This window comes from Falco biarmicus, chromosome 1 (assembly GCF_023638135.1).
Source record: "Falco biarmicus isolate bFalBia1 chromosome 1, bFalBia1.pri, whole genome shotgun sequence".
NCBI lineage: Eukaryota > Metazoa > Chordata > Aves > Falconiformes > Falconidae > Falco > Falco biarmicus.
Genome location: NC_079288.1, coordinates 30,461,291 through 30,488,353, shown reverse-complemented (window position 1 = coordinate 30,488,353; position 27,063 = coordinate 30,461,291). Strand labels below are relative to the sequence as shown.

General features: G+C 58.2%; 1 protein-coding gene across 12 annotated transcripts in view; it reads right to left on the bottom strand.

Moving 5' to 3' along the window:
• NCOR2 (nuclear receptor corepressor 2) overlaps nt 1-27,063 on the bottom strand; it is a 253,614-nt gene that overhangs the window by 43,229 nt on the left and 183,322 nt on the right. For 11 of the 12 annotated variants that reach the window (XM_056349627.1, XM_056355454.1, XM_056356291.1 and 8 more), the window contains 5 exons: nt 20,828-20,952; nt 19,754-19,926; nt 16,673-16,735; nt 7,132-7,274; nt 1,538-1,685 (listed from right to left, as the gene is read on the bottom strand). In XM_056349627.1, the coding sequence (XP_056205602.1) occupies nt 1,538-1,685; nt 7,132-7,274; nt 16,673-16,735; nt 19,754-19,926; nt 20,828-20,952 (652 nt within the window). The remainder of the gene's footprint in view (nt 1-1,537; nt 1,686-7,131; nt 7,275-16,672; nt 16,736-19,753; nt 19,927-20,827; nt 20,953-27,063) is intronic. The other variant, XM_056351276.1, reaches the window with a different exon arrangement.

The following is a 27,063-nucleotide window of genomic DNA, read 5'->3' as shown; positions in this document are numbered from 1 at the left end:
CCACCCTTCCTCGGCCGCAAAACATGTCCCGCTCATCAGGAGATTCATCCTTCTTCTCCAACTTTTACTCACTTGCAAGCAAGCAGTGAGGTGTCCCGCCACCCACCTAAGGACGAACTTTACAGCACATCTGGCCAAACTTGCCCCAACTGCCACTCAATGCTACTCTGAATGCCACGCCAAGACGCGCCACTCAGGCTTGTCCCTGGAGATCCCTCCAGATGCTGAAGCCGTGGGTCTACACCATAAACCCCCACCAAGTCCTTCCTCCTGCCCCTGGCCAGCCACACGGCTCCCCGACTCCAAGCTACTGCCTGAGCATCCCCAAATGCCACCCTTGTGCCAGAGCCCATCTCGTGCCTAACACCACCTTGGCACTTCTGTGCCCGTGACATTTCATCCCCGCTCTGTTTACACCTTCCTTCAGCTCTGCAGCCCACCCCAGCAGCAGAACAAGAGATGAGGCTTGGAGCGTAAGGCTCAGGAGCGTGTCAAGAGATCTGTCTCTAATCTCAAAACCACATTGTTTCCTCTCAGGCGCTCTTACAAAGAGCAATAACTACCTTTTACTTTGTGCCTCTGAGTCACGTATCACCTCGCACAAAGATTTACCTGGAATCTGCCTCGTAATGAGTCACTTGCAATGATGATTTGAAAAGATTTCCCATTTTGAGTCCCATTAGCCGGGGCGCTAAGGCCAAAAACCAGTGTGGTGCCAGAGTGCTGGTTAAGTTATTAAATTACTTTGACAGAAGTCAAATGGGGCTATTGTTGGAAAATTACGCACATTTTCTCCAAACTCCAAACTGCCGTGCTTTCTAAGCGATAACTAGCTGAAAATTGTCACTTTCAAGTTGTTTCCTTTCTTTGGTATGGCTGGGAGGGAGGAAAACACTGCCTTAAAAGGGAAAGGAGGAGGAAGAGACCCACCAAGATCCATCGGTCTGGCTGGTGGGAGAGCACGGCTTCCCCTGCCTTTGCTGGTAGTGCTGGCCTTGGGGAGCTTCACTGCCTGGGGCGGCGGCAGCTGCAGCACCCTGATGGGATGGGGATGGGCACGTGCAAACCTTGCCAGGTTATCCCTCCCTGTGCCCGTGATAAGCTCCTTGAGAGCCCACGGTGGTGGCTACCCAACCCTGCTGAGCACGCAGGGACCCTCCTTTGGAGGAAAACACCATAGAATGTGATTTACAAGAGCCCACAAGCGTGCCAGGTCCTGGTAAGCTGGGTGCTCTTGGAGAGCACGCTGATGGAAATCAGAAACCAAAGGGCTCCCCAAAATAACCATCCCTCCAGATGGACACGGGAGGAGGGCAGTGATCCAGGGAGCTCCTCCAGAGGCATTCAAAATGCCATGAGTGCTGTGTGCTGTGGGACACCGTCACCTCGGTGTGGCTTTGTGGTGGCAGCTGCAACCCCCTGTGAGCGCTGGCATTTGCAGCCCCGGAGTGGCTGTGCGCAGTGCCTCTGCCGCAACCATGCAGCAAAGCCGGGAGAGCTGAGCGCATCCCCCCAGCGCAGCCCCCACCCGCCTCACCTTCCGCCTCCTCAGCCATCTCCTCCTCGTTGCCGCTTGTCCCAGACACCTCCATCTCCTCGTCTTCAGCTGCAGGAGGGAAGGTGGCTTCTTCGTTTTGTACGGCGGTGCCTTTTTTCTTCTTCCTCTTGGCATTCCTTTCTTTCTCCTGGGGAAGAGACAGAGGGTGGTGAGAAGGAAAGAAGGGGAGCTGCGTGGGAGCAGAGAGCCCTGGTCCTGCCTGAAGGGCCAAGAGGGATGCTAACACTCTACGGCCCCCTCCCCGGGTAAACCCTCTGAATTATCAGCCCTTAGGACCAGCCCCACCTGCTGAAAGCCCAGCAGCGTGGTCTCACCTGGCCACAAAACTCTGACCGCCATGCAACGGCCAGCCTGGCTCCACACGGAGCTCCAGCCCCAGGCGGCAGCGAGCCTCCACTGGAGGGGTGGCACAGCCATGTGGCCAAGGGACACACGCACACAAGTCACCAGTGCAGGGCTGGCTGCAGCCTGGTGGTCCCGTGCCCGCTCATTACACACGTGCGACGTGTTTGCCCTGCGCATTTCCAGCTACGCAAACATGCGTGGCCACCACCTGACGCTCACTGGCAGATAATGACCCCGATGCCACAGATGGCAGGTGCTGCCCAAGGACTTTGACTCCCGTGCTGGGGAGGCCGTTGCCAGTGGGCAGTGGGGACACTCCGTGTGCCACAGCATCCCGAAGGTGAGCTTCCTGGTGCCCCGTCTGCCCCGTCCCCGCTCGCCGGGGCGTGTGCCACAGCCACGAGGGCACGGACAGCTGCTCCCTCCCACCGACCTGAAGGAAAAGTCTTGGCTTTGCTATTGTTTCCTGCTCTTGTTGCTTGAGTAAATATTACCAGTAGGAACAGGCCCATCATCTCCGGCTCTCCTTGCAAACCCCACATGAATGACGTGTGTAGGACGTTTATTTACATGGATGAAAAGATAAAGTCGTGGTGGAAACGTTAACTTTGCTGCTGGATCTCTGTGCTGGGAAGAGCTGGTTCCCCCTTACCCCCCCTCCCAACTTTTCAATCCTTTAAAAAACTTCCAGATAAAACAAACAAATATAACTGCTTTTTGCTTGGAAACACTGCTTGCTCAAAATCTATTTTTATCAAACTGGGCAGGAGACAGGGAAAAAAGGCACTTGACAAAGGGCTGTGTGAAGGCACGGTGAGGCGGTGGGAGGCAGGCAGGGCTCTGCGGTGCCCTCACCCATCCCGGCAGCGGTGGCAATGCCCCAGCACTGCCAGCATTCACACCTCTGCCACGGCAGCGTTCCTGTCTGAAGCAGCAGCTCCCCATCACGCTAACGCAGTGACGAAGCGCCAATGTTACTATGGCAAAGACTTCTCTGCCTCTTACTCACGGGTCTGTGACTCAGCCGCGGGCAGGAGCAGGCTCCTCACCGGGGAATTAGCTGGGAACCAGCCCCTGCCTCAGCACCCTACTTGGCCAGAGCCCGGGGGCCAGTGGCTGCTGGCGGAATGGAGCAGTGAGCTGCCCCGGTGGCACCAGGGGTCCCCCTCCTAGCAGTCCCCACTGCTGGTATTTAGGGAAAATGATTTGAAATGCAGGCAGCAGATCCTGGCTACACCTAGAGAGACGTTCAGGCCACCACCTCGCCTCTTACAATGCCAACAGCTCCAGCCCCTCATGAGGTCCTGCACCCAAGGAATGAGGTCCCTTACTGCTCTGCCTCCATGAGCAGCCACAGGGTCCCCATGGCCAACATGGGATCCCAACCATCACTGTGGTGGACACGGAAGAGTCTCTGCCTGGGACCAGGCATCTCCCATTGGCACAACGTACCCTCAATCCAGGCAATTACCAGTGAGGCCACAGGAAGGTGCCAGGACCATCTGCTATGGGCACTTTGATGCTTCTTTTGTGCCCCCTCAGCCCATGGGGACTCTGCTCTCTCCCTGTCACCACCAGGTATTTCTGCAGGAGCACCCAGCAGTCGGTGCCACAGGAGCACTCTGCCCCACCAAGCCCACCGAGGACATGTGCTGTGCACAGCGAGGACACCAAACCCTGCAGGAGGGGTCACTCCATGCCTGCTCCTCCGTGCTGCCCACTCGGGTACCCAGTCCCCTGCCAGACCCATCGTGCTGACTCCCAGCCTGGCAGAGAGGGGCAGTTCCTCCCCCACCCCCCCCTCCTGTCATCCCAGGCACTGGGTACTGCCTTCTGCTGCTCAAATTTACCAGAACCATCTGTCCTGGAGGAGGAGACGGAGATGCCACCAGCCCCCAGGCGTGACATCTCTCTGGCCTTCTGCCTCGTGGTCAGCGCAGCCATCCTGACAAAATTTGGCCTCTCCTTGCACCCACCACCTGACTTGGCAGCAACAGCCAAAACAGCTTCCAAACCCCACTACTGACATGCAGCCACCGTTACGGGCACCTCCTGTCAGCATCAGCAGCCTCAGCCTGTCCTAAGAGCAGGCCCAGGCAGTCCCACACTGGTGTGACACAATGATGCTTATCTGAGACCACATCAGGACAAGGTCTAACCACAGTGTGACTCCTGGGCTCTGCCGTGCAAGCAGCCAGCAGTGACGGGACTGCAGGCAGGACCCTCTGCCACCACGGTGAGGAGGGTTCTCCAACTCAAGAACAAGGTTCTGCACACCAAGGCAAGGCAGATTTGTTCACCCTCCAGAAGAAAAGGCCACCAGGTTGTCCTCCTGAAGCTCTGGGCAAAGCCAGCACCACCCCAAAAAGCAAGGAACTGAAGAAATGTTGCTCAGAGGGGTCCAAAGGATTTGGTCTCCAAGCAGGACCAGGACCAGCACCAGGAGCAGCCCAGGGGATAACTCACCCATCTTTGCTCCACAAGCCAAAACAAGCCCCAGCAGCCACTAGACCAAAGTGACAACCACACCGCAAAGAGGTCCCAGTGAAGGCAGCGCCTCGTCTCCAACCACTAACAAAAAGAGCAGCTCTGAGGACACCGTGTATCCCATGTCCCGCTTTCCTTAACGCCCAGATTAGAGAGCACAGCATGCAGAAGGTCAGGGATAAGTGACGCTGATGCCTGGGACCCATCCGAGCCGCTCAGCATGAAATCAAGCCAAAACACACAGCGGGGCTGATAACGCGAAGCCTCAAGGTGGCCTGACCCTGCCCAACAGGCTGCCTGGCCCAGGGTGCAGCCAGCTGGCAAGGACACCCAGATCCACGGGGGAGCTTGCAGAGGGAGGAAGGTGAGGATCTGTGGCACCCAGCCCCGCTGAGCCAGGACCGCAGTGGGATCCCTCTCCTCCAGCAGGCTGGAGAAGGGCAGTGTGAGCACCAGGCATCTCAGGGGAGAGGGGAAACGGGGCTCCGGGTGCTGACACAGCCCATGCGCAGCTGCCCGGCCCCTCTGCGCTCTCTCCCCAGGGGAAAACCTCTCCGGTCAAAGGATGGGTCTTCAAATTAAACCCCCAAACACAGCATGTGGGACTTCACGGACTATGCGGGCTCTAGAGACGTGGAAAAGGCGCGTCACCGTGCCAGATACCTTGCCTGTTGCAACCCAAACCCTTCTCCTTCCTAACACTGGATGCTCCCCAGATGCTCAGAGGGAGCGTCCCTGCGACCCCACAGCTCCTTGGGCTCTGGCCAGCCAGGGTTTGGCACCCAAGGGAACAAAGGACTGCCAGAACACCCGGCCCCATGCCACCCAGCACTGTCCCAGCATGGGGAATAGGGACATGCTGCTCCACACTGCGCTGTGCCACCATTTGGGGACAGAGGGACCTTGCCAGGCTCCGCTTCCCATCCCACACCGGTCACTGCTGCCTGCCCGTCCCTGCAGCTCCTCCGAGCTGCCTGCACGCTGCTGAAACCTACTGTCACACCTACCTGGAAGAAGAGGCTACAATATTAATGAGCCCCATTTGGGAAACTAATGAGATCTCCTAATTAAGTTTGCTCTCATCAAGCATGAGGAAGAAAAGCAGAGCCACTGCGTTTCCCCGCACACGATCAGCGATAGCTGGTGGTGGAGAGGTCAGGGAACAATCTGGGGATGTCACGGCAAACCTAGGCGATGCCACGCTGCTCGCCACGTGCTTCCTCCGCAGAGGTCACAGCTGACTAGTGGTTACAGGGTGAGATTTGGAGGCTGGGTTTGCTCGGGAATATATTTAGGAGTCAGGAAGGAAGGTCTATGGCAATTTAATCTCAGTTGTTCTTTTATTTTATTCAGCTTTCTGGCATCTGCTGTTGCCACAAAACAATACAGCACAATAAATAACAGCTGAATGTTCATTGTTCTTCTCCACAACCGAATCCCATAGGCTCCAGTGCTCAAAAACTAAAATGATGATGCTGATATAAACTGCAAGTGAGAGTGAGCAATTAGACTGAAGAAGTCTAGTGGCTGCCTTGGAGGGACGGATGCAGGGAAAAATGTGGTTCTGCAGAAAAACACTTCCGTGATATAATTTCTGCAACATTAGGAAGCAGAGTAAATTAATATACACCGGCTCCACTGCCAGCTAAACTGTATGATCTTATTTCAGATTCTCCCCAGTAATGAACAAATGATATCCTTCTATCGTAATATTTTATATTCAGAGGGCTTGATGCACATTTCATTCCAGTCTTTTTATCGGTTTGGGGGTCTTTATATTGTTTGCTTTGTTTCTAAAAACAGTTTGCTGAAACATGGGAACACAGGAGTGTCTCTGTGCATAGAGAATTAATAAAAAAGAATCACCGATGTCTTCTGTGTCTCTCATTCCTATAGACTGACTAGGATATTAAATTCCTGGGTGAGTCATTGAATGTTTTCCTGTCTTTCTTTTTACTCTTGCTGTAATAGCTTGCTTGGAGAGATTCCTGCATTGAACATTGTCCCTTGCATTTTCAAAGCACCCCTTGGGGGTTTAGCCATGTGAATTTTATTAGCCAGAAACTGGGAACCCCAGGATACTCTACAAATGAAATAATTATATTCCTTAGTTGTTCTTAGCAGTCCAGAACACCAAACAAGCCCCACTTCATTCACACCCTGCACCACGTGCCAGGAAAGAAGCAGCTTTAGCCCCTTCTGATGGGGAAACTGAGGCACGGAGAGATGCGCACATCTGCTTGCAGCCCTGAAGACAACCAACATCTGTGTCGAGACCAGCCTTTCCTCACGCTGTCCTAAACCCCTGAATTTCTTCGGGGCCAGTGGGCAGTTTACAAGGTAACTGTGGTATCTGCAGAGGCAGAGCCTGTGGCCGAGCCAGGATCTCCACTTGCTGGGGTGGAACAGCACAACCTGGCCAGCATCGAGGTATGTGTGCAGCCAGGACTGAGCTTGCATCCTGGCCGACGCACTGCAGCCCCGCTCCTCCTTCTGCTTCTTATCTCCCCGTGTACCAGCCATGCTCCAGACACCCAGGCAGCTCCCACACAGCAGCTCTCCCTCCTCCAGACCTCCTGGGGAGGGATGGGTGGAGAACCCTTCCCTGCACCACTTCCTGCTCCCCAGTCCCCAGAGCTTTCACTCCGAGATGATAAAATCCTGCCTCGGCTGCAGGAAGCATGCAGCTCTCGCTAGGGAATATCTACGGTGCCTGGTGCGGGCTGAGACGGGGCGCTCACCATTTTCAGTTTGTGCTGCTGTAGGATCTCATCCAGGTTCTGCCTCTTCTTGTAGTTGAAGTAGAAGTTTTTGCACTGCGACACGGTCTTGGAGCCCACCATCCTGGCAATGGCCGACCAGTTCCGCCCATGCTCAAGGAGACCTGTGGTGGGAGGCAGGAGAAAGCAGAAGGGTTTAACACCAGATACGCTCACACAAGGGCAGCATTATCCACGCAGGATAGGAAACAGCCTCCGCGCAAGCCAAACTTCACAGGAACAATACGGTCACTAGCACCCGTCTGAATGGCTTCCTAGGCCAGGGGATGACCTACAAGAGCCTGTTTTTCTTTCCAAGAGGAAAAAAGACACTATGCTGACCGCCTCCAGAACAAAATACGCCCCACAGCCACGTCTCGGCCAGCCACCAGGCAGCCAGGAGGGCGAGTGGTGCTGCCTTCCCTTTCGGACAGCTGCAGGAGGCACTGGCGTGTCCGCGAGAACTTGGGCCAGCAGCTCTCAGCCCTTACTTCATGGTAGCAAAGGCTCTTTCCACCCTCCTGTGCCCCAGTGATGACTCGGCGTGACTGGGCAGTTTGGGGGGCTGGAGCACCCAGTGCTGTGATGGACGGGGAAGCAGAGCCTGGGCAGGGAGGTGGCAGCACCCAGGCACGAAGCCCAGATGATGTCCCAGGCTGGGAAGAGGCATGCCGGAGGGTTAGTGCTCATGAGCAAAACCAGCTTCCCAGGTCAGGCGTCATGCCAAGGGCTGGAAATCCTGGCCAAACGGTGCCACCCGAGCACGGGCTCCTGCCAGCGCTGGGGCAACTCAGCAGGGTGGAGGAGGAAGGAACAAGTCAGCACCCCATATGTCTTTGCGGTCTCTGCAGGGGTGCCTGGGCAACCCCTGTCCCACAGCTGGAGGTGGAAGTCACAACCGCAGCCCAGAGACGGGTACAGTGGCACCCTTGTCCCTCCATCCCAGGCTCCAGCAGCATCGAGCCATTCTGGGAAGCAATGCCTTGCTGCCTGTAACCCTTCCCGGCACGTGGCTGGTCCTTGCTGTGGGGCCTGGCGGGGCTGGACCTGCCACCAGTTTGTAGGATGCTGTCAGCCCAGCTGGGTCGTGCCGGCCTGGCTGGCTCCTGGCTGCCCACGTGATGCCATCATCAAGCCAACAGCTCCCCTGTTCCTCCCCTGCTCCTTGTGTAGGGCACAGGAGGGAGAAACTATGAACCCAAGGGCACGGTACTGCCATAGAAGGTGACTTCAAGATGAAAACCAGCAGGGAATGAACCTGCTAAGAGCATCTTTCTCTTTTGTTAGGGGTTTTTCCACTCAGAAGCCACCAACCACAGAGCCTGGGAACAGGCACTGCCTGGGAGTCTCTGTCATCCATCCCCAACCCCTCCCTGGCTGCTCTGATGCCACGGGGCGTGGGACCACAGGGCTCCCCTGCACGACTCCGCTTGTGCCTGGGTGCTGTGGCAGCTGTGCCCCAGCCCCACTGCCAGCCGTCAGCCAGGCTACAGCCATGTGGCACCTCCCAGCCCCAGCTTAGCCCTAAGTGCCAGCCCAACCTCTGCTTCAGCCCAACAACAACCTCCCTCCGGGACCGACAGGGCAGCCACAAGCGATCGGAGCCCGAGGGATGCACCAGGATCCATGTGCATGGCACGGGGGCTGTCGGTATGTCTGCATTGAATAGATGGCACCACGTACCCCAGAAATGAACCCCCCCTGTCCCTGCTTCCCAGGTCCTGGAAAAAACCAGGAGTACTCAGCACAGCAGGAGTTAACATCCACCCAGTGCCTGTATCCTGCCCTGTCCCAGCACCAGGGCTTATCAAATTGCATGTAAGAGGCAGGCATCACACAGCGCTGAGCACCACAAAAGGCTGTGGAAAGCCAAGAAACAAGTTTGAGATTTAACTCTGCAACTCCCAGTCTCGCTTCAGCCAAACCCACGACCTCCGTCACCCCGCTGGCAGGCTGGGACTTCTTCAAAATAATAATAAAGTAAAAAAAAGGACGTCCGGCCACCAACTGCAAGAGATAACAAGCCAGGGTGGGAGTCCTCCCCCCGCAGTCGCTGAAGGCTGCAGGGGAAAACAGGACAGTCCCATGTCACAACCCATCCCCTTGTGTCACAACCCATCGCTGCTGTCCAAAGCAAACAAGCCGCTGGGCCCCCTTCGCCCATCGTCCGTCAGTGGCCGGGTACCAAGTGTGACAGCCGGGGCTGGAACCGTTTGCTGTGCCCTGGGCAAAGCCTCAAAACACAACCGTTGGTGGTGGGCAAGGCGCCGTGCCACCCGGCAGAGGGGAGCGGGACACGGCACGGCTTGGGGTCGGGGGGCGATGGATGCCAGCACCAGCGGTGCCCAGCACGGTGGGACCTTTGCAGCCGTGGGCGATGGCAGCTCCTGGCTGCCCCTTCCCCTGCCCAGGCTCGCTGTGCTGCTGCCCACCGGGGATGCTGCTGGAGGAGCTGGCAGGTGGCCACGTCGGTGCCGGGCTCCCAGGGTGGAAGGTGCCAGCGGGGAGCCCAGCACCCTTCTCTTACGTTAAAACCAGAGCGAAACAGCAACACCTGCTTCCCCACACGGTAACGATCTGCGTGCTCGGGGAGGGACCAGCTGAGACACCCTGGGACGCACTGGCAAGCCCTCGGCTCGCCCAGCACCCTGGCTCCATGAGCTCTGCCAGCCTGGCAGCCCCCAGCCCCTGCGTCCCCCAGCATGCCAGCCCGCCTCGGCACGGCACAGCACCGCACGGCCGTGGTTCTGCAGCGCAACTGAAACTATGACTAACTGAGTTATCAGATCTGAAGGCAGGCTGTGCTGGCTGCCTGGGGGGGGCTCGGGGCGCAGGGTCTGCTCGCAGGCACACAGCTACGAGCACCCCTGAGGTTAACCCCATCCATCCTTCGGACCCCAACGCCTGACTTACGTGCTCCGGGTCTGGCTCTGGCGGGCAGGGAGCGTGCCTGGAGCGTGCAGCGGGCGGGCTGGGAAGGACGTGGGCGTTGGGGCACTTCTTCAAAGCCCCCCTGGGCACGGCAGCCCACTGCGAAGCGCTGCGAGTGCTCCGCTCACACCCTCCCCACGCATTTTGCTTTTGCTCCTTCGCAGCAGCCGGAGACAGAGAAGAAAGCAAAGCCGGTTCCTTAAATCCTGGGGGCGAGAGGATTGCAGAGCCATGGGCGGCCGAGAGCCGCGAGCGAGCGGGCACCGAGGCTGGAAACCAGGTCACAGGCAGGAGACTCCTGACCTCAGTGCCAGAAGTTGGTGGGAACACATGCTCCAGCCCCAGCGCTCTTCCCTCCGGAGCGAACGGCGTCCCCTGCGCCTCTCCTGCTCGCTGCCGGAGCCTTCCAGCCGCCTGCAGCCGCCGCTGTTAAGGTGGATGGAAGCGCCTCGGGTATTTTCTCCCCTACCTCACCTCCTCGCTCGGTAGCTCGGGGCTACAGGGAGGCTGTGCAGTTTCAGGAAATGCCCAACGTTGCCAAGAAATAATAATAATTTAAAAAACAACGACAACAACAACAACAAAAAAAAGAAGGCAAGAGAAAGGAGCAGCCGGCTGCGCGCTGCAGCTTCGCTCCTGCCAGCCCAGGGACCGGGAGCCGGTGCGGTCGGTATGTGACGAAGCAGCGAGCGAGCTCTAATCTGTTCCTCTGGCTGACCCGGGGCTCGTTGCATCTGAATGTGACCTCTAGACAGAGCATTAATAACAAACGTGGCGCTGACCCAAGCTGACAAGGGGTGCGGCCGCTTGGCACCCGCTGCCGCCCTCCCTCTCTCACTTTCTGTCTCCCTCGCTCTCGTCTGAATGTCAGCGGCAGGGGGAGGGATCCAGGAAAACAAAGCTTGGCTAATAGTTTCCTCCGCTCTCAAGTGAATCAAAGGCGCTTTTCTTTGGGGACGTGCGCGCCGGCGAGCTCGGTGCCACACCGGCGGGATGCCGTGGCACCCTGGCACACCTCGGCCCTGCAGAGGAGCTGGGGAGAGGCTTGGCAGCGGTTCCACCACGGGCGGACCAAAGCCTCGGCTCCGGTACCGGCACACGGAGGCTGGAAGGGAGAGGAGCCCGGAGAGTGTGGCAGTGTACGCCGGCAGGGCAGCGTGGTGGGCGATGCCCTCCCTGCGCCCCCGCAGCTCTCTGCGGCGGTGGGCTTTTACCAGAGCCGTTCCAAGGCTCCGCGCGGCCAACCTGCTTCACCCAGGGCTCGTCGAGCGTGGAGGGAGCCCCTAAAAGGGTCCCTTAATGGGAGCTCGTGCGGATTAGCTGATCAAGGTCACAGGGGAAAAACTAACTGACCTCATTTCCCTACGCCCAACGGTACCTGGTGTGATTCTCCAGCCCCTCTTGCACCCACGCACCCTCTCAGGAGCGGGGATGGAGGCAGTTCTGACTACAGTGCAACCAAAACGTGCCATAACTCCATCCTGGAGAAAGCCTGGCACTACGGAGTCAGCAACACCACCCAAGTCACCCCAAAAACACAGTTGGCGTCACTGAGCTGAATTAGCGCATCGCAGTGTCGCTTCCCCCCGCCGATCCGAGGGCGGTTTGCAGCGCGTGGGAGAACCAAGGCACAAGGTGAGTAACCCCTCTAGGACCAAGGAGCCGATGGGTGGCAGAGCCAGGCAAGCACTGAGCTCCTACGCTGGGCCAAGGCAGAGATGGCACACAGGGGACAAGCCCGTGTCCCCATAGGCACTGGGGGCATTGCCAGAGGGACCATCGCATGGGCAGCCAGCTCGGTGGGCTCTCGCCACCATGACGGGTAATGCTCTCCCTTCCTTAGGAAGGCAACACCAGAACCAGCCTGCCCTGCTCCTGAGGGACTTCGCCTTCAGTGGTCTGACGCAAGCTCTGATGGCTACAAGGAAGCTTGGAGCAAATCCCCAGCAGCTTTCATACCCATCATGCCACCTCTCCGGAGGAAGGCAGTGCCACCAAACAAGGTGTGGGTGTGGAGCTGGGACCCCTCAGCTCCCAGATCTCCCCTTTGGTGCAGCCGGTTGCTGGACCACTGCATCAATCTGCTGCAAAAACATCGAGCCCTGTGCCCCGACCACGGACCTGCCCAGCTCTCCCACTCCTACCACAACCCTCCTTTTGTGCTCTGTCCCCATCCTTTGACCCTGGCAGGGGATGGGAAGCCTCCCCCTGGGATGCCTGCTCCCCGAGAGGTGCCATCCCCTCCAGTCCAGCCAGCAACATCCCAATCTCCAGGCACAAGGCAGCAAGCGCACGTGGAGCAGCTGCTCCCGGTGGGCCCAGCTCTCTCCCTTCACCTGGCTTGGATATTATCCCTGCTCCCTTATTGTTGAAAAAATAACACTCAAAATTAAAATGTAGGCTGTAAATTATAGTAATTACCCAACAGTTCCTCCTGACAGGCCTTTTGTGTTTCATTCACTGACACTCACTAAGCAAATCCTCACAGTTTGCTCCTACACGCTTGAGAAACGTTCAGCCAGCAGTGGCAGAAAGCGCAGCCTTGGGGGGGCACGGCACACAGCGGCACTACGGGCACCATCCTGGGGGTACCACCTTGGGTAAGGAGCAGCAAAGCCCCAACCTGGGATGCCAGGGGTGGGATCACCACCGACCGCAGCCTCTTCCAGGGCAAGCGTGGCCAATTCATGCCTTGGACACAGTTTTGCCCTTGTGGCACCCACCCTACCCCATTCTGGTGATTTCCACCCTGTTGCTTCATACAAACTCCACAGCAAAGATGCGGGTCGCTTGGAGTGGGCGGACGGCAGGGCTCTGGCCGTGGCGGTGGGTGCTGGGGACAAGCAGCCCTGCCCTCGCCCTGGGCTCCCCTTGCACCCAGCCTGGATAGAGGGCACCTCAGTGGGAGACCCCAAGGCATGTCCTAGCCTCAGTGGGGGACCCCCAAGGCATGTCCCAGCCCAGGGCCAGCAAGAGGGGCAACACGCAGCAACCAGCACGTGCTGCAAACCAGCTTCTCCAGCCCTCATTTACTACCATCAGCACGTTATTACGGCAGTAAATATCTCCCACCAGAAAAGGCAAGGCTCCAGCAGGAGCACAGGGGAGACGAAGGGAGGAAGGTACGAAGCTGCTGGCTTCCCAGCATCATCTGTGCTGCAGCCAGCTCCTTGTAAGAGCAACAGCTGCCCTGCCAGGAAGAAGCAATGGAGGAAAAATGGGAAGACCCACCAGCCCTACCCTCTCCCTGCCCTTCAGCCAGCACTTCTTAGAAATAACAGTGCCAACCCAAAGCAGGGCCGGGGGAGCGCACGCTCGTGCGGGTGTTCACACCTGCTCGGGCTCCAGAAGGATCCCGTGCAGAGACAGCACGCTGAGAGACAGCTGCGCTCGAAAGGTGATGGGAGGTGGCTGGCTTCTGCTGTGGGCTCTCGTGTCAGTGGGTTTGGCTGGGCATTCATTTGAAGAAATCAGTCGTTTTTTAAAAAAAATTCACTTTGGTTTAGTTTTGTGAACAGAATGGGACTGGGGAAAAAATGGTGCAGGTCAGTCCAAAGCTCGTCTGGCTTGCTGAGTTGGTTGTTGGCACAACTGAAAATCAGCCCTTGAAAGAATACCTTCGGCATCCAAGGAAATATTTTACATTTTCCCAAAATGAACTATTCAGGAGTCTTCATGGGTTATTTAATTCTCTGTCATCAGCTTTCCACATTTCTGCCCGACCCTCCTCTGCCCCATCATGCCAACTCCATCCCGTGGCCTCTCCAGCTCCTTGGCCTGGGAAAAGGCGCAAAGAGCCCGAGGTTGGCTCTGCCGCGAGGACAAGGAGCAGAGAGCCCCGGCCAGGCGTGGGAGGACCTCAGGTGCGCAAGGAACTGCCATTTACACGCCGCCTCTTTTACAAAGAACAAACCCATTTGTTAGACGCCAGGGGAAAACCCAGAGCTGGGCGAGAACAGATACCAGACTGTAAAGGCTAACAAAGATCACACCGAAACCTCCTGGTTCAGTGAGTTCAGCTCCAGCACCGCCACGGCTGCTCTGCAACGCCGAGTGCGGGGAGCAAAACTCAGCGAAGGGGCTGGGGGGTCCATAAACCCACTCGGCTGCTCCAGGTTTGCTTGCAAACTCCCTTCCAGCCCACCTTTGTAACTCCTGCTGGCGGGGGCTCCTGCCGGCGCGTCCCCCAGAGGCAGGAGCTGCCTAAACGGTGCCTTTTCATGAGCCGCCCAGTCCCGTTGCCGAAAGCCTCTTTGCCCTGCCCGGTGGCACAGGCAGGCGGAGCGGTGGGCACTGCCCGCTCCCAACCTTGGGAAGCCAAGGGGAGAAGGGAAGGGATGGGGGGAAATCCTTGAGTAACTCTGGTTAATCACAACCTCCTGCTTTCGGGATCACAGCCGCAGTGCAAGGAGGCAGCATCAGACAAACACACTCCCCTGTCATTATACCAATCTCTGCACATTTTGACAGACTACTGAATCAAAGTTTATTGCGTAATAAAAGTGTCATTAAGCAAGAACTTTCCTCTCGCTAGGTTTTCGTTCCCCTAGTTAACTTTAATAACACGGTACTCCCCTTTATTGTCTCTCCCAGCAGACACGGTCCTGCCTTCTCCTGCTCGGAAACTCTCTGTGAAGTTCTGCAACTCCAGAGCAGAGCAGACGACTCTGGCGTCTCACTGTCCCCGGGCTGTTTGCTCTTACCTCTCTCAACAGAAATGACATGGGGTCTCATGCCACCAGTGCAAAGCCAGGGGTGGGCGGCAAGGCCAGGCTGATCTCCCAGCTGGCGGGTGCTGGGAGCAAAAGTCACCACCCCCCCTGCCCAAGCACCCTGGGGTGTTAGGGCTGACTTTCTGTATGACCCACATTTTTGCTTGCTTAACTCCCTGAACCAGCTGGCTGTGGGCTTTGACTGGTACCAGTACGGGAGAAGAGCTGGGGTGGCTGCGTCCCCATGGTGAGGAGAATGGTGCCCATGTCCCCAAGCCCCCCATGAGCGGGTGCCCAGGGCTGCCTCTGCCCCCTCCAGCCTCTGAGGTCACCCCCGGAGTTTCGCAGCCACTGTGAGCTGGAAACCCCCATCGCACCAGTCCCTGGAAATGCCAAACAGAGCCAGTTCGAAGCATTACAGCGGCTGCTTCCTGGCGAAGGGGAATTTGGCTTCTCTGTAGAAGTCTGGTGTTGCAATTTCAGTTTCCCAGGTTGTAATGGAGGGAAAAACATCAGCAATCGGGCTTTACACCAGCAAATCTCCCTGCCTCATCCTGGCCCCTGGGCTGGAACAACACTACGTGCTCCCACACTTCATCCTCCTTCCACGCAGGCTCTGGCAGCTGGTTTCAAGACTCCTTAAGCACACCTCCAGCATACAGCATAAAACAGCAAGAGGCACTTTTTAACAACCAGATGCAATCTCCAAAACAAAGTGGCGCTCAGAAAAGATCCCTCCAACAACCTTCCCCTGCTCAGCACCTGCTTGCCCTGTTACCTGGCCCCAGGCCAGTTCGCTTGATTAAAGTCTATCAATTAAGTTTTGGGTCTATAGAGAGCCCCTCTCAGCAACGCACAGGATTGGCACTGGGCTGTAAAAAGGGTTGGAACGGCTTAAAGGCGAGTGAGCCAAACGTTTTGGGATATCCACAGGCAAAGTAATCCAAGCCCACAGCCCCCATCGGCACCTGGGCAGCCAGCGCTCCAGAACACGTAATCACCGTCCCGGCAGCAGGTGCATTTTCCAAGCAGAGTCAAACCTGCTAACATGCCTGTTTGCGTTTGCCATCCCCGAACGGCACTCATTTCCATTTTAATTTCCCATTTACAATCCTCACCAGGCCAGGAGAGTCGGCAGCGATGCAAGTGGGATGCACGGGCTGGGGATGTGAGCTCGACAGCCCATCAACAGGACATGACTTTGGCAAAAAATTAAAGCAACGCAAGAGCTGGCACAGGAGCGGCACGAGGAGGGGAAGTGGCAAGAAGGGCTGTGCTACACTCAGCACTTTTTAAAAACGGTCTCGGCAAAGGTTCTGAATCAGCTCCAGGATGTAAAGTCACCCCACGCCACCCACAGTCCCGGCTCTTGCGAGCTCCCCGACACGTGGCTGCGGAGCGCCGGGGTTCACCGTCCTCTCCCTAAATCCCAGAGCTGCTAATGCAGCAGACACTCTCAGCGTGTTTACAACAGATTGTGCCGGTATCGCGAACCTCCAGGGAGTGGGGCAAAGCTGTGCCTCGTGCTACAGACACCAGAAGCTGCAAAAAGCAACAGGCAAAGCACCTTCCGTATTTCCTACAGCTGGCTCCTGCCTCGCGGGACACACATGGGCTCTGGCCGCAGCCCAGAGGTCCCTGCTGTTGGCACAGCTCCCGGGGCCTGAGAGACCCAGCATGTCCCCTGTGCTACCACCTGCCTTCCCAACCCCGCCCTCAAGGCTCACTGGGAACAAACTAGCAGCAGGACGGGCAGAATTGGGCCCCGCAGCACCGGGCACATCACCCTGTGCTAACTCCAGCAGTCAAGACACGGTCCACCCCGGATTGCTGCGTTAGCTCCAGCAGAGCCGACAGGAGAAAGAAAACGAGCGGCTTACCTTTTTTAGCTGTCTCCATCTCCTCTTCGGTCCAGCGAGAGCTTTCATTCATCTCCAGAGAAGCTGGGAAGAAGGAACGGAGACAGTCAACCGTGAATGGGACACAGCAAGCCCTGCGAGCCCGGAGGAGATACCCAAACCCCCAAACCCCATCTCGTGCCCCGTTCCCCGGAGGCACGACAAAATGCAGTGCAGTCGTGGTGCGGGCTCTCAAGGGTTTTCCATGCCACAGTTAACCCAAGCACAGCATCTCCCCCAGCCCTGGGGTGCGTCTCAGTGATGCAAAACCTCTCACTCTGGGACTGGAGGTAAAGGCAGATGGCTTGAGGGTGGCAGCAGATTTCCTGCCGATCCGGTGCCATGCGCTCCGGCCCGCCAACAGGTACCTAAGATGGAGCCGACCGCGGCTGTGTGCTTTGGAGATGGCAGACAAGGGTGGGACCGTCACCCTTGGCGGAGACGGAGAAACAACGTCACCTCAGCAGTGACTTTGGCCGACGGCATCTGTCGAGGGAGTTGGCCCTGTCTGACTGTGGGCTCCCCCAGTGCCGTCACTGGGCTCTTGGACATCTCAGAGCCATTTCTAGCAGTACCAGGGGCTCGCCCGGAGCAGCACCCATCACAGGGGGATGCACTGCTCCGGCTGGGAGAGGCAGAGAGGGGTGTCAGCACCTGGTGCTCCCCCTTTCCCCCACCCCAGGCATGGTGCTGGGGACACGGAGGTCCTGCATAAAGCCTTCACTATGTGCCAGCCCTGCTGGCAGCCTGGCACTAGAGCAAACCCTACAATAACAAACCAGGGTGTGAGTCAGAGGCAAAAAACAACTCGGTAAGGAAACAGATTTCCGGCTCAGGCTGCCAAGGGGTTATTACTCTAAACAACAGGCAAAGCATTATTTCAACAGTGATGAGAGATGTTTTGACAGTGTCCTTTCAAAATGGAAAACAGGCTGATAGGTTCAAGATAAAGGATACTGGTGAGGAGAGAAGGAAGCATCTTCCAAGAAGCTCTACAAGAAGCTGAGACCCCATGGGGGGACAATGTGGGCTCCGATGCCCACAGCATGAGGCAGAGGGATCTCCTTCACAGCTGGCTGAGCACAACTGCAGGTGTCACCTCCTGGAAGCCAGCGCAGGTCACGGCCTCCCCCAGCCACGCAGTCCCCCCCGCCAGCCGTCGGCCAAGAGGGAGGGAAACCGATACCTCGCTGCTTCCCCTGGCTGCGGGCAGAGCTGGGGCCACCGCGCTCATTTACGTAAAAGCGAGTGTCCCCGATACACTGTGCAAGGCCCTTCGCTCAGCTGGAGGATGGCTGTTATTGTATGGCAAAGAAATGTCAAAGAAACGGCCCGTTTGGTTTGATTAATAGTATTTACTGAGGTTGCACAGTTATGAAACAGATGCCTACAGGGAGCTCCGGCACGCTGCAGTTAAACCACAATACGGTTTTGTGTTGTTTTTTAATGTTCAATTGGTATTTAAAATGCAATAACTTTCTTAGCCAACCTAAATTAAAGCACTGTTGTAGAGACATAAAGCGAAACCAATTGCTCAGATATTTCACTGGAATCGATCCATTCCCTTTTCCCAATTTAACATGGTCTAAAGTCTTTACTCTGTGTTCACAGTGAAGTTTATCAAGGACTCTGAGATGCTGGGATGAAAAAAAAAAAAATCCCATCGAAGTTACTGGCATTATCTGCTGCTTCTTTGCAGCATTGCTTCACAAGTTTGAGAGGGAGAGCAGGGCTCCGTTGTGCTGGGAACTATTTATATCGCCTATACGAAAACAGAGTGCTCGCAATCAAGGCTTCAGCCAGTTGTCAGCAGAGGAACAGGGAGGCAAAACACCTCCGGGTGATTTATAGCACATGGAACAGAACAGGCAAGAAATTGCAGAGCAAGAAAACCAAGAGGAGTCACCCTGCTTTTATTTTTACCTGCCTTAGGTACCACGGTAATAATTTTGTATTTGGCAGAGTAGAAAATATAGGAAAATCAGCCAAATTCCTTGATGCATTGGCTTCTTCAAGTCAATACCCGAGCAGTTTTCGAGCGTGGCCACTACCCACACTGCAGATGTGAGAGGCAGATGCACCCGACACGGGGCTGCCACTGTGGCCAGGGATGCCCATTTTGCCCCAGCCAGGTGCAGCAGCCTCGCATGGTGCCGGCCGGCTGCCACCCAAGGGCTGGCGCAGTCCCTGGGTGCCATGTCACGGGCAGCACGCTTCGCCTCACCCCCCTCACTCTGAAGCTGCTCCCAGCCTCTTGCCGCTGCGCTCTGCAACCCTGCAGCCCTGCGCAGGCAGGATGGAGAACGGGCTGCAAAATCCCGACCCCTGTCCCTGGCCAGCTGCCTGTGGGGGAGCTGAGCTGGGGCACCAGGGATCAGTGCGAAAAATGCTGCTTGCTGGGCAAATCAAGTGCAACCTGGGGTGCACAGCGCAACTGCAGCCAGGGTGGAGGGTCCTGAGCAGCTGTAACCTGCTGCCTCCTCACCACGTCCTTCAGCTGCAGAGATGGAGAGGGACCAGCCCAAGTCCCACGGCTGGGGGTCACAGACCCCCCCCCCAGGCTGCAGCTGCTCGGGCTGCAGGCAAATTTGAAAAGAGAGAGGGCAGGAGAACCAGCAGGGACCCAGGCGAGCCCAGGAGGGCAGAGCAGGCTCCCGTGCAGAGGTCGAGGGTACTCAAAGCCTGAGCTGCTGCAGAGGGAAACATGCCTGTGGGTGCAGGAGGGACACGAGCCTTGCACGAACCCAGCCAACGTGCTGCTAAAACCGACGGCTTCCCTTTTCGTCTTTTGCAATACTTTCCCTATGAGGCTGTAAAACCCGTTAACACTTGGCCAGGATAGCCCAGGCTTGCAAATACCTCTGCTTTATCTGGGTGAACAGCTCTGGGTAATTTTTGGGATGGGGAAACCTCATTGCTGCCCCCCAAAACAGGAGGATTTCAGGAAGGAAAACACTCCTCTGTGAGCAGGGAGCAGAGCAGGGTGATGTCCCATCCCAGCAGAGCAGACACCCCAAAAGCCCTGCCAAGGCCCCCCCCATCCCCATGCCCGCTGCTACCCACCCAGCTCTGCGCTCTGCTGCGGGGTGGCCGCCTCCTCGTTGTTCGCTTCATTTGCCATGGAGCGGGTGATGCGGCCCTTGCGCCTGCCCTGGCTGTTGGCGGTTTTCCGACCTTTGGAGGTGACAGTTTCTTTCTCATCGTTGTCTTCCCCAGATGTGTCATCGTTCTTGTCCCTGCAAAATCAGGGAGGGAAGAAAAAATTTTGTTGGGTTGGTCTGATTTTTAGGTTAAGCAATTATTTCTCTGCACATGTTTGGGGATGGTTGGTTGGGGTTTTTTTGTGTGTTAGTCTTTTGGGGGGGCAGGTCTGCTTTTATTTATTTATATTTTTTTTTTGCACACGCAGGCTCTTTTGCTGGCTGGATTGGCAGTGGGGGTGATTTGCAGTGGGGTTTTCTTTCTGCAGCTGGCTGCAGCTCCACCACCAAGTGCACGCAGAGACCTGACGGAGACAGGTTTAATACCAGACCATTCAAATTCATCCCTGCCTCCTCCTCATTTATCTTGCTGAAAGGGACCTGCTGGTAAATGTCTTCGCAGCCTAGATATAATGATGCCAGATGTTCTTTTAAACCAAGTATTAAGCCCATTACAGATAGCTAGCGGTCTGCGTGCCAACCTTTCCCCACCACGGCTCTGATGCTCCCCGTTCGGTACAAGGGAGGCAGGGCTAGCCGCAGCCCTTCATCTGGGAGTGCTCACGTTGACATCAATAATGCTAAAGGTGAAGCGCCGTGCTTGGCTGCGCCTGGATTGCTCCTCTGACTCGCAGAGGCTCTCGCAACAAAACAAACCAGAGGATTAGAAGGGCTTCGCTGGTTAATTTGGTTTATATATATTAAAAAAAAAAAGCTTATCAGAGTTGTTTTCCCAGTTTGGGAGCAGCAGGGGAGAGGGATGAAGAGGAGAACAGGCTCTGCCCTTCTGTCCCTGCAGAGGTGAGGTGGGCACACATGGTCCTGCACGGGGTCAGGCAGCCCTGGATCACACCATGTCCCAGCACTGCATCCCACCGCCACAGCCCCAACCCTCACCGGAGAGGGAGGCAAGCCAGACAGGGAGGGCTGTCCTTACTTTGTCAGTTCTTCTTTGTCATTTTCAGTTTCCTGCTTGTCTTCCTCCTTTTCTCCCTCCTTCTCCTTTTCTTTCTCTTTTTCATCTTTCTCTTCTTGGCTGCTCCGGGGCATTTGCTGCTGCTGCTGCAAAACAAGGGACGTAAAATAAAACAACCCCTCCGTGCTGAGGCGGATACATGGCAGGCAGCACCTGGGCCAACCTAAACAAACGTGTGGACACAATGCCGGGGGGGCGAGCAGCCAGGAGGAGAAGGCGCTGCAGGCAGAGGACACGGGTAGGGCGTTTACAGAGACCACGGCGGCCGAGAGCTCTCCGGGGAGATCAGAGGTAGCTTGGGATCATGCATGGCAGCCACACTCTGGCTCCTGTCCCAGGCAGTGGGACAGCCCCAACAGCTCCCCAGGGGTCGGGCAGCAAGCAGGGACCTGACACCGGGAAAGGCAGGGAGGTGAGAACAACCCCCTCCCCGTTCCCTGCAGCTGACCGCTTAGCAACATCGGTTGTGATTTACAGCTGGTGGGAAGCATTTTGCTGGAGCATGAAGGGACACCAGAGATGCCCGGAGGCTCAGTGATACCAAAGCTGTGATCTTTTTCCTAAGCACCTGACATGGCCCTCGGGGACATTTTATGGCCCTGTATCAGGGAGAAGGGAAGATGCCCGGCTCCCTGCTCACTTGGTGGAGGCCATGCACCCAACCGCCCCAATGTCGCTGCTGCTGTCGCTCGGACTGAAGGCGCTGCGGTACCCGAGGGAGGGACACAGTGATAATAATAGTTCTGGATCTTGTTTCAACAGCTGCAGGAAGGAGGATGCTGGGGAGGCCTGGTTCCCCTGACCTCCCTTCCCTCTGGCAACCGGCATACGAGAGGCATTTCATAGAGAAGTAAAAATTAGAGACGGAAATGATTTATTAAACCATCTTGCTCCCAGCTAATACAAGGCTGCTTGCTCCAGGAAACCCATCCAGGCTCCCCCGGCCCTTGCCCAAGCTACAGGGCTTCCACCACCCCTCAGGAAAGGGTTCAGTGATGGGAAATTGCCTTAAAGTGGATTTATCAGCAGAAAGCAGGATCCCAGGTGGTCTGATCTGGCTGGCACACAGCCATTCGACAAGTGCAGATGAGGTGTCCCCGCATCCCTTGAGCCAGCAGGGCTGGCCTGTCCCCCACCTGCAGGAACTGGGAGGCCACCTCGGACATAAGCATCCCTGCAGCAGCGGCACTGGTTGCCAGATAAACCCTCTGCCCCCACGGGCTGGTGCTAAATGACTATGGAGCTGTCAAAAGAAGCTTTGGAGCAGTTTAATGAGAAAGCTGCTGATTCTTTTGGGCCCCGGTTCAACACAAGTCCTTGAAACACAGGCACTGCCATCACCGAAACCCCGCCGACTTTTGGTTCTTCCTTGTACAGGGGGGAGGCAGCTGTGCCACCAGGACCCCCTTGGCAGCACATGCATGGCAGGCTTGGCCAGCCCCTGCGGCACCTCCGTGCCGGCACACGTGCAGAACACACCTGGAGCTCACACCCCCGTCCCACCCCCAGGAACGGCTCCGTGGGATGCAAGGCTGGGAGGATCCAGGGAAGGGAAGCCGGGAAACAGTTGGGATGAGCACTCGGTCGCTTAAGATTTTCCAAAGTCCATAAATCTCTAAGCTTAGGGAACAGGCTGTCTCCTGCAGCACCTGGCCCAGCGTGCCAGGCACTGCCCTCGCCAGCCCCCAAATCCCAGGAGAAGGAGGGGGCAGCCAGCAGCTCTGCGGGACCGGGAGGCTGCCTGCGCTGGCCACAGAGGAGCAAGGAGCATCCATCACGTACGCTTCCCCAACACTGCCCTGAACTCTGTGACTCCCTGAGTCACACCGTGGTGAGCCCCGAGGGTGGGTTCATCCCAGACAAACACCCACAAGATGAGGGCTGTGACCTCTGAGGGCCAGGCCGTGAGCAGGGCAGGCTCTGCCCAACCCCGCACCCACCCACATTCCCTTCACCCAGCGCTTTGGCAAGGGAGGGGAGCCCAGATGAGTTTTGCAGTATTTCTACCACCCTCGTGAATGTTTTCTTTCGAGGCATGGGGGAAACCCTGCATCCTAGAGATCCCAGCTCCCCGAAGCATAAGCTCAGCTCTCCTCCAGCCCTAAATCTAGCCACAACCACCAAGTCCCTGCCCCAGCATCAGGCTGCTATGGGCTCCCAAGGGAAATTTCAGCATCATCTCATCTTCCCGCTCATTTGAACCAAGGGGCTATCACTCTGAGCAGCCATGGCAGCTCTTCCTCAGAGGAACAGGCTGGGACGCAGCAATGCTACCAAGCTCTCCGTGCCAGCCTGCAGAAGCTGGGCTGGAAGGTCAGGGAGCAGTGCGAGCAGCCGTGGTGGCTCATGCTGCAACACAGGTTCTTCCCCAGACCGGTGTCTGCCGAGCTCCGGCATGCAAAGGATGGGCAAACCCTGCTGGCCTAGCTTCAGCGGGCCACTGTGCACCACTCTGCTCCCAGGGGTTTCAAGCCCAGCCTAGCAGGATGTCACCGTAGGGCTTCTCCCACCGCAGAGGAGCATCTCGATCCAAGGATGCCCTCTAGTGATTGCCCTGCTCGGGCCACGGAGGGTGCCCGACGCCAGCAGCCAGAGCCAGGTGGGTGCAGCACCCTGCGCACAGCTGCACAGGACATGGGTGTCAGGATTGCTGTCACCTGCCAGCCCATCCTCACCCAAATGACATGCCTCAATTGGGCAGCATTGTCACCATGAGGGCACAGTGGGGAGCGCTGTCCCCAGCTCCACCCATGGCTGTGCTCACATCTTCATCCACAGAAGACTCCCAGCCAAATGCCGCTTGGAACCCTGGCAAGCACACAGTGACAGCGTATGTTCCGTGCTACGGCGCGGGTGCACGGTGGGCCACCCCCTGGCCACCCCAGGAGCCACCTCCAGGGACGGCCAAGCTCCCAAATGCCACCTTACACCCCAGGGAGGGGGTACGTGCTGGGCTGGAGGCTGCAGAGCTGGCTGAAGTCCCAGAGCTGTGGGGGTTGAGGGGGGGCACAGGCACCCAAGGGTCCCAAATGCAGCCATGCCAGAGCTCAGCTACAAACGGCACGCAGAAAAGGGAGGTGGGACACCCATCAGGGACTGACCGCAGCAGCTGCCTCAGCCCATCCATGCTATGTGCTCTGCCCCAAGGCTCAGCTCGTGGGGGCACAGCCAGGACCCCCGCGCTGGCCAGTGCCCCGCGCCCAGCAGCCAGCTGCCCCCGCAGGCTATTCTTAGCGTTGGATCGGGCCCAGCTCTGGATGATTCAAGGGACGGGACGCCATCCCAATTCCTGACAGGCCAGGAAATGCTTCCCCAGTGACCAGCCCATGCTCCCGGTGATTCAGGCTGCCCTGGTTAGAGGTGGGCCGGCAGGTGGGTCAGCCCGCGCCCACACCAGGGATGCTGCCAGGCTCCCAGCGAACTCCAGCCTGCATACCTACACCCGCCCCCCCCGCCCCCCCCCCCCACCCCCCCACCCGGGATGAGGTTGCCCAGCTCCCAGGGGGAAAGCAGGTCCGAGCTCCCCCACCTCGCCCAAGGCGGCCGGGGGCCGTGCCCGTGCCCGGGGGCCACGGCTGTGGCAGAGAGCAGGGCTGTCCCCTGTCCCGTCCCGTCCCCCCCCCCCCCCCGCCCAGGCCAGGGGCTGTGCCTGCCGGCCCGCCCTTCCTCCCCAGCATCGCCCGGCCCCGCTGCCGACACATCCTGTTTATTTCAAAAAAAGGGCCCGGGACACAAAGCACCCGCGGGATGCGCCCTGCTCCGAGCCCCCGGCGAGGGGCGGCCTACCCCCGCCTCAGCCCCCCTGTGCCCCGGGAGGGGAGGGGGAGGAGGAGGGAGCCCCCCCCGTCCCCGCCCCCCGGCGCCCCAAAGCCCGGCTCCGGGGGCGCTGGGGCAAAGCCCACTCGGGGGGCGCTGAGGTCCCCCCCCCGCTGCCGGGCAGGTGGCGGCCGCGCTGAGCACGGCCCGGCTCAGCACACGTCCCGCCGCAGCCGGGCCCGGCGCGGGCAGGTGCGGCTCCTCCCACTCCGTTCACTTCCTCCGCCGCACACTGCCTGCCCCGGGGGGCAGCTCCCACCCCCCCACCCCCACCCCCCGCCAGCCGCCCCCCGCCCCGCAGCCCCCCGCACTCACCTCCCCGCGCCCCGCAGCCCGCGGGCGGCCCCTGCTCCGCGCCCCGCCGGCCCGGCGCGCTGCGCCTCCCGCTCTCGGGCTCTGAAGGTTTCCTGACGATTTGCATAGTTAAGCCGTAAACTAACCACAACATTCCTCTTATGATTTTGCAATCTGCTGGAATAACGTGGTCGCTCGAAGTCGAGTCGATGAATCATCATCTATAAACCACAGCTCTCGTCACCGGGGCTCTCAGTGCTGGCTGCAGCCAGCGTGATTAATCCGCCAGGATGCCAAATTAACCTACAGCGCAGGGTTATTTATTTTCCAAACTTGCAAACTGCCAGAAAACGACCACTCCTGCCATCCCCTCCGCGGCAAGATGTGCCGGAGGCTGTGCCACCGGTCCCTCGCTGTCCGCAGGGCATCCCCCCAATAGCCACAGGACCGTGCACGTTGCCACTGAGGCACCCACGTCCTCCCCCTGTGCCCCCTCCTCACTCCCTGCACCCTCCAAACACACACCACACCACCACCGTATCGGGCACGGCTCCGTTCCCCAGCCCTGCTCCTGCCAGGGACAGGCACAGCCACCATTTCCCAGCAATTCTCCCCGTGACGTTTAGCTGAGCTCAGCCCCAGCAGTCCTGTTCCTGCCACAGGGCCACCAGCTCCCGCCACCCCTGGCCACGCTGCTTGCTGGTGGGCACAGCAGTGGGGACCCACAGCAATGGCACTGTGCCAGCCCATCGCCAGGAGACATCCCTCTCTCTCACACCAGGTTTCCAGGCCAGATTGGCTGCACGGGGGATGCCATTTGGCTGCCAGCAGGTGCGTCACCTCTACTGCCATCATCACGGGTGCCCTGGGCCCTTACGGAAGACAAACACACCACAGAGACCACCAGCTCCTGTTTGCTCCTTACATCAGGAAGGAGCAAACCACGAGCCCCTGCCCCTTCGTGCAGAGGGAGCCACTCGTGCCCGGCCAAGCTGCGAGGCAACCGCTTTGCTGCCGCTCAAGCCCATCCTGAGGTACCGCAGGCAGCCAGCTCCGGGGTTTTTGCTCGAAGGCGGCTTTGCAAACTCACTGCGGCAGCGCAGTGACTCCTGCCAACCCTCTCCCCACCACGTCACACCAAAGGCTGCCTCGACGGAGCTGCGCCCTGCCGGCATGAGCCCTGTCCCCTCCGGCAGCCGGGAGCGCCCCCTCGGCTGTGCCGCCTCTCCTGCGTGCAGGGCGCCAGCTCTTCGCTTCCCCCGTGGGTGACTTCAGATCAATGGCATTTATGATGTTCTCCAGGGGCACTCAGCTGCAGAGCAGGCTCAGGCCGAGGTCACTGCACGCAATCAGGGAGTTGCAAATTAAAACCAGCTCGAGATAAGCTAAAGACAAAAGACCTAAGCTATGCTGGCCAGGAACGCCTGGGCTTCGCTTTGCTGCTTCTCCAGGAGCCCCAGCACGCCTGCCATGGCCCTGTGTGCACGGCTGCCTGCTGGCATTGCCCAAGCATGCTGCGGGGGCCGGGACCGGCACCACGGGGCAGTTGGCACTGCGCTTTTTGCAGCACCACCAGCCGGGCTCAGCACCTGGCTCCCACGCTGCTCCCCAGCCTTGTGGGATGCTGCACAGAGCATCTGCCAGGAGCAGGGTGGCACCATGCAGCTGTGGCTTGGGAACATCCTGGCCCCTCTCCACCACCCACATCCATCCTTCCACCTGCTTTCAAACTCTCCCTCTGGCCGGTCACACCAGCGACAGCCAGGGCAGGGACTCAGCTTCCAAGTGCCCGCAGCACCAGCCTCCTCTTTAGCTACCCCACTGCCCACGGTCTCCCACAGAGCATCCTTCCCCGCTCGCCAAGGCTGCAGCAGCGGTAGAGGCACCCACTACTGAGCCCTGATGCAAAGCAGCCACCACAGATGCTGCTCCACGCATCTCCCTCCCCATACCTCGGAGGCAGGCTGGATACAGAGCGTGGGGAGGATGGCTTAAAATTACACATCTGTATCACAGAACTGACTCCCAGGGCCTGGAGCCTCCGATCCAGTGGTCTGGAACGCCTCAGCCCTTGCTGCCACCCACCG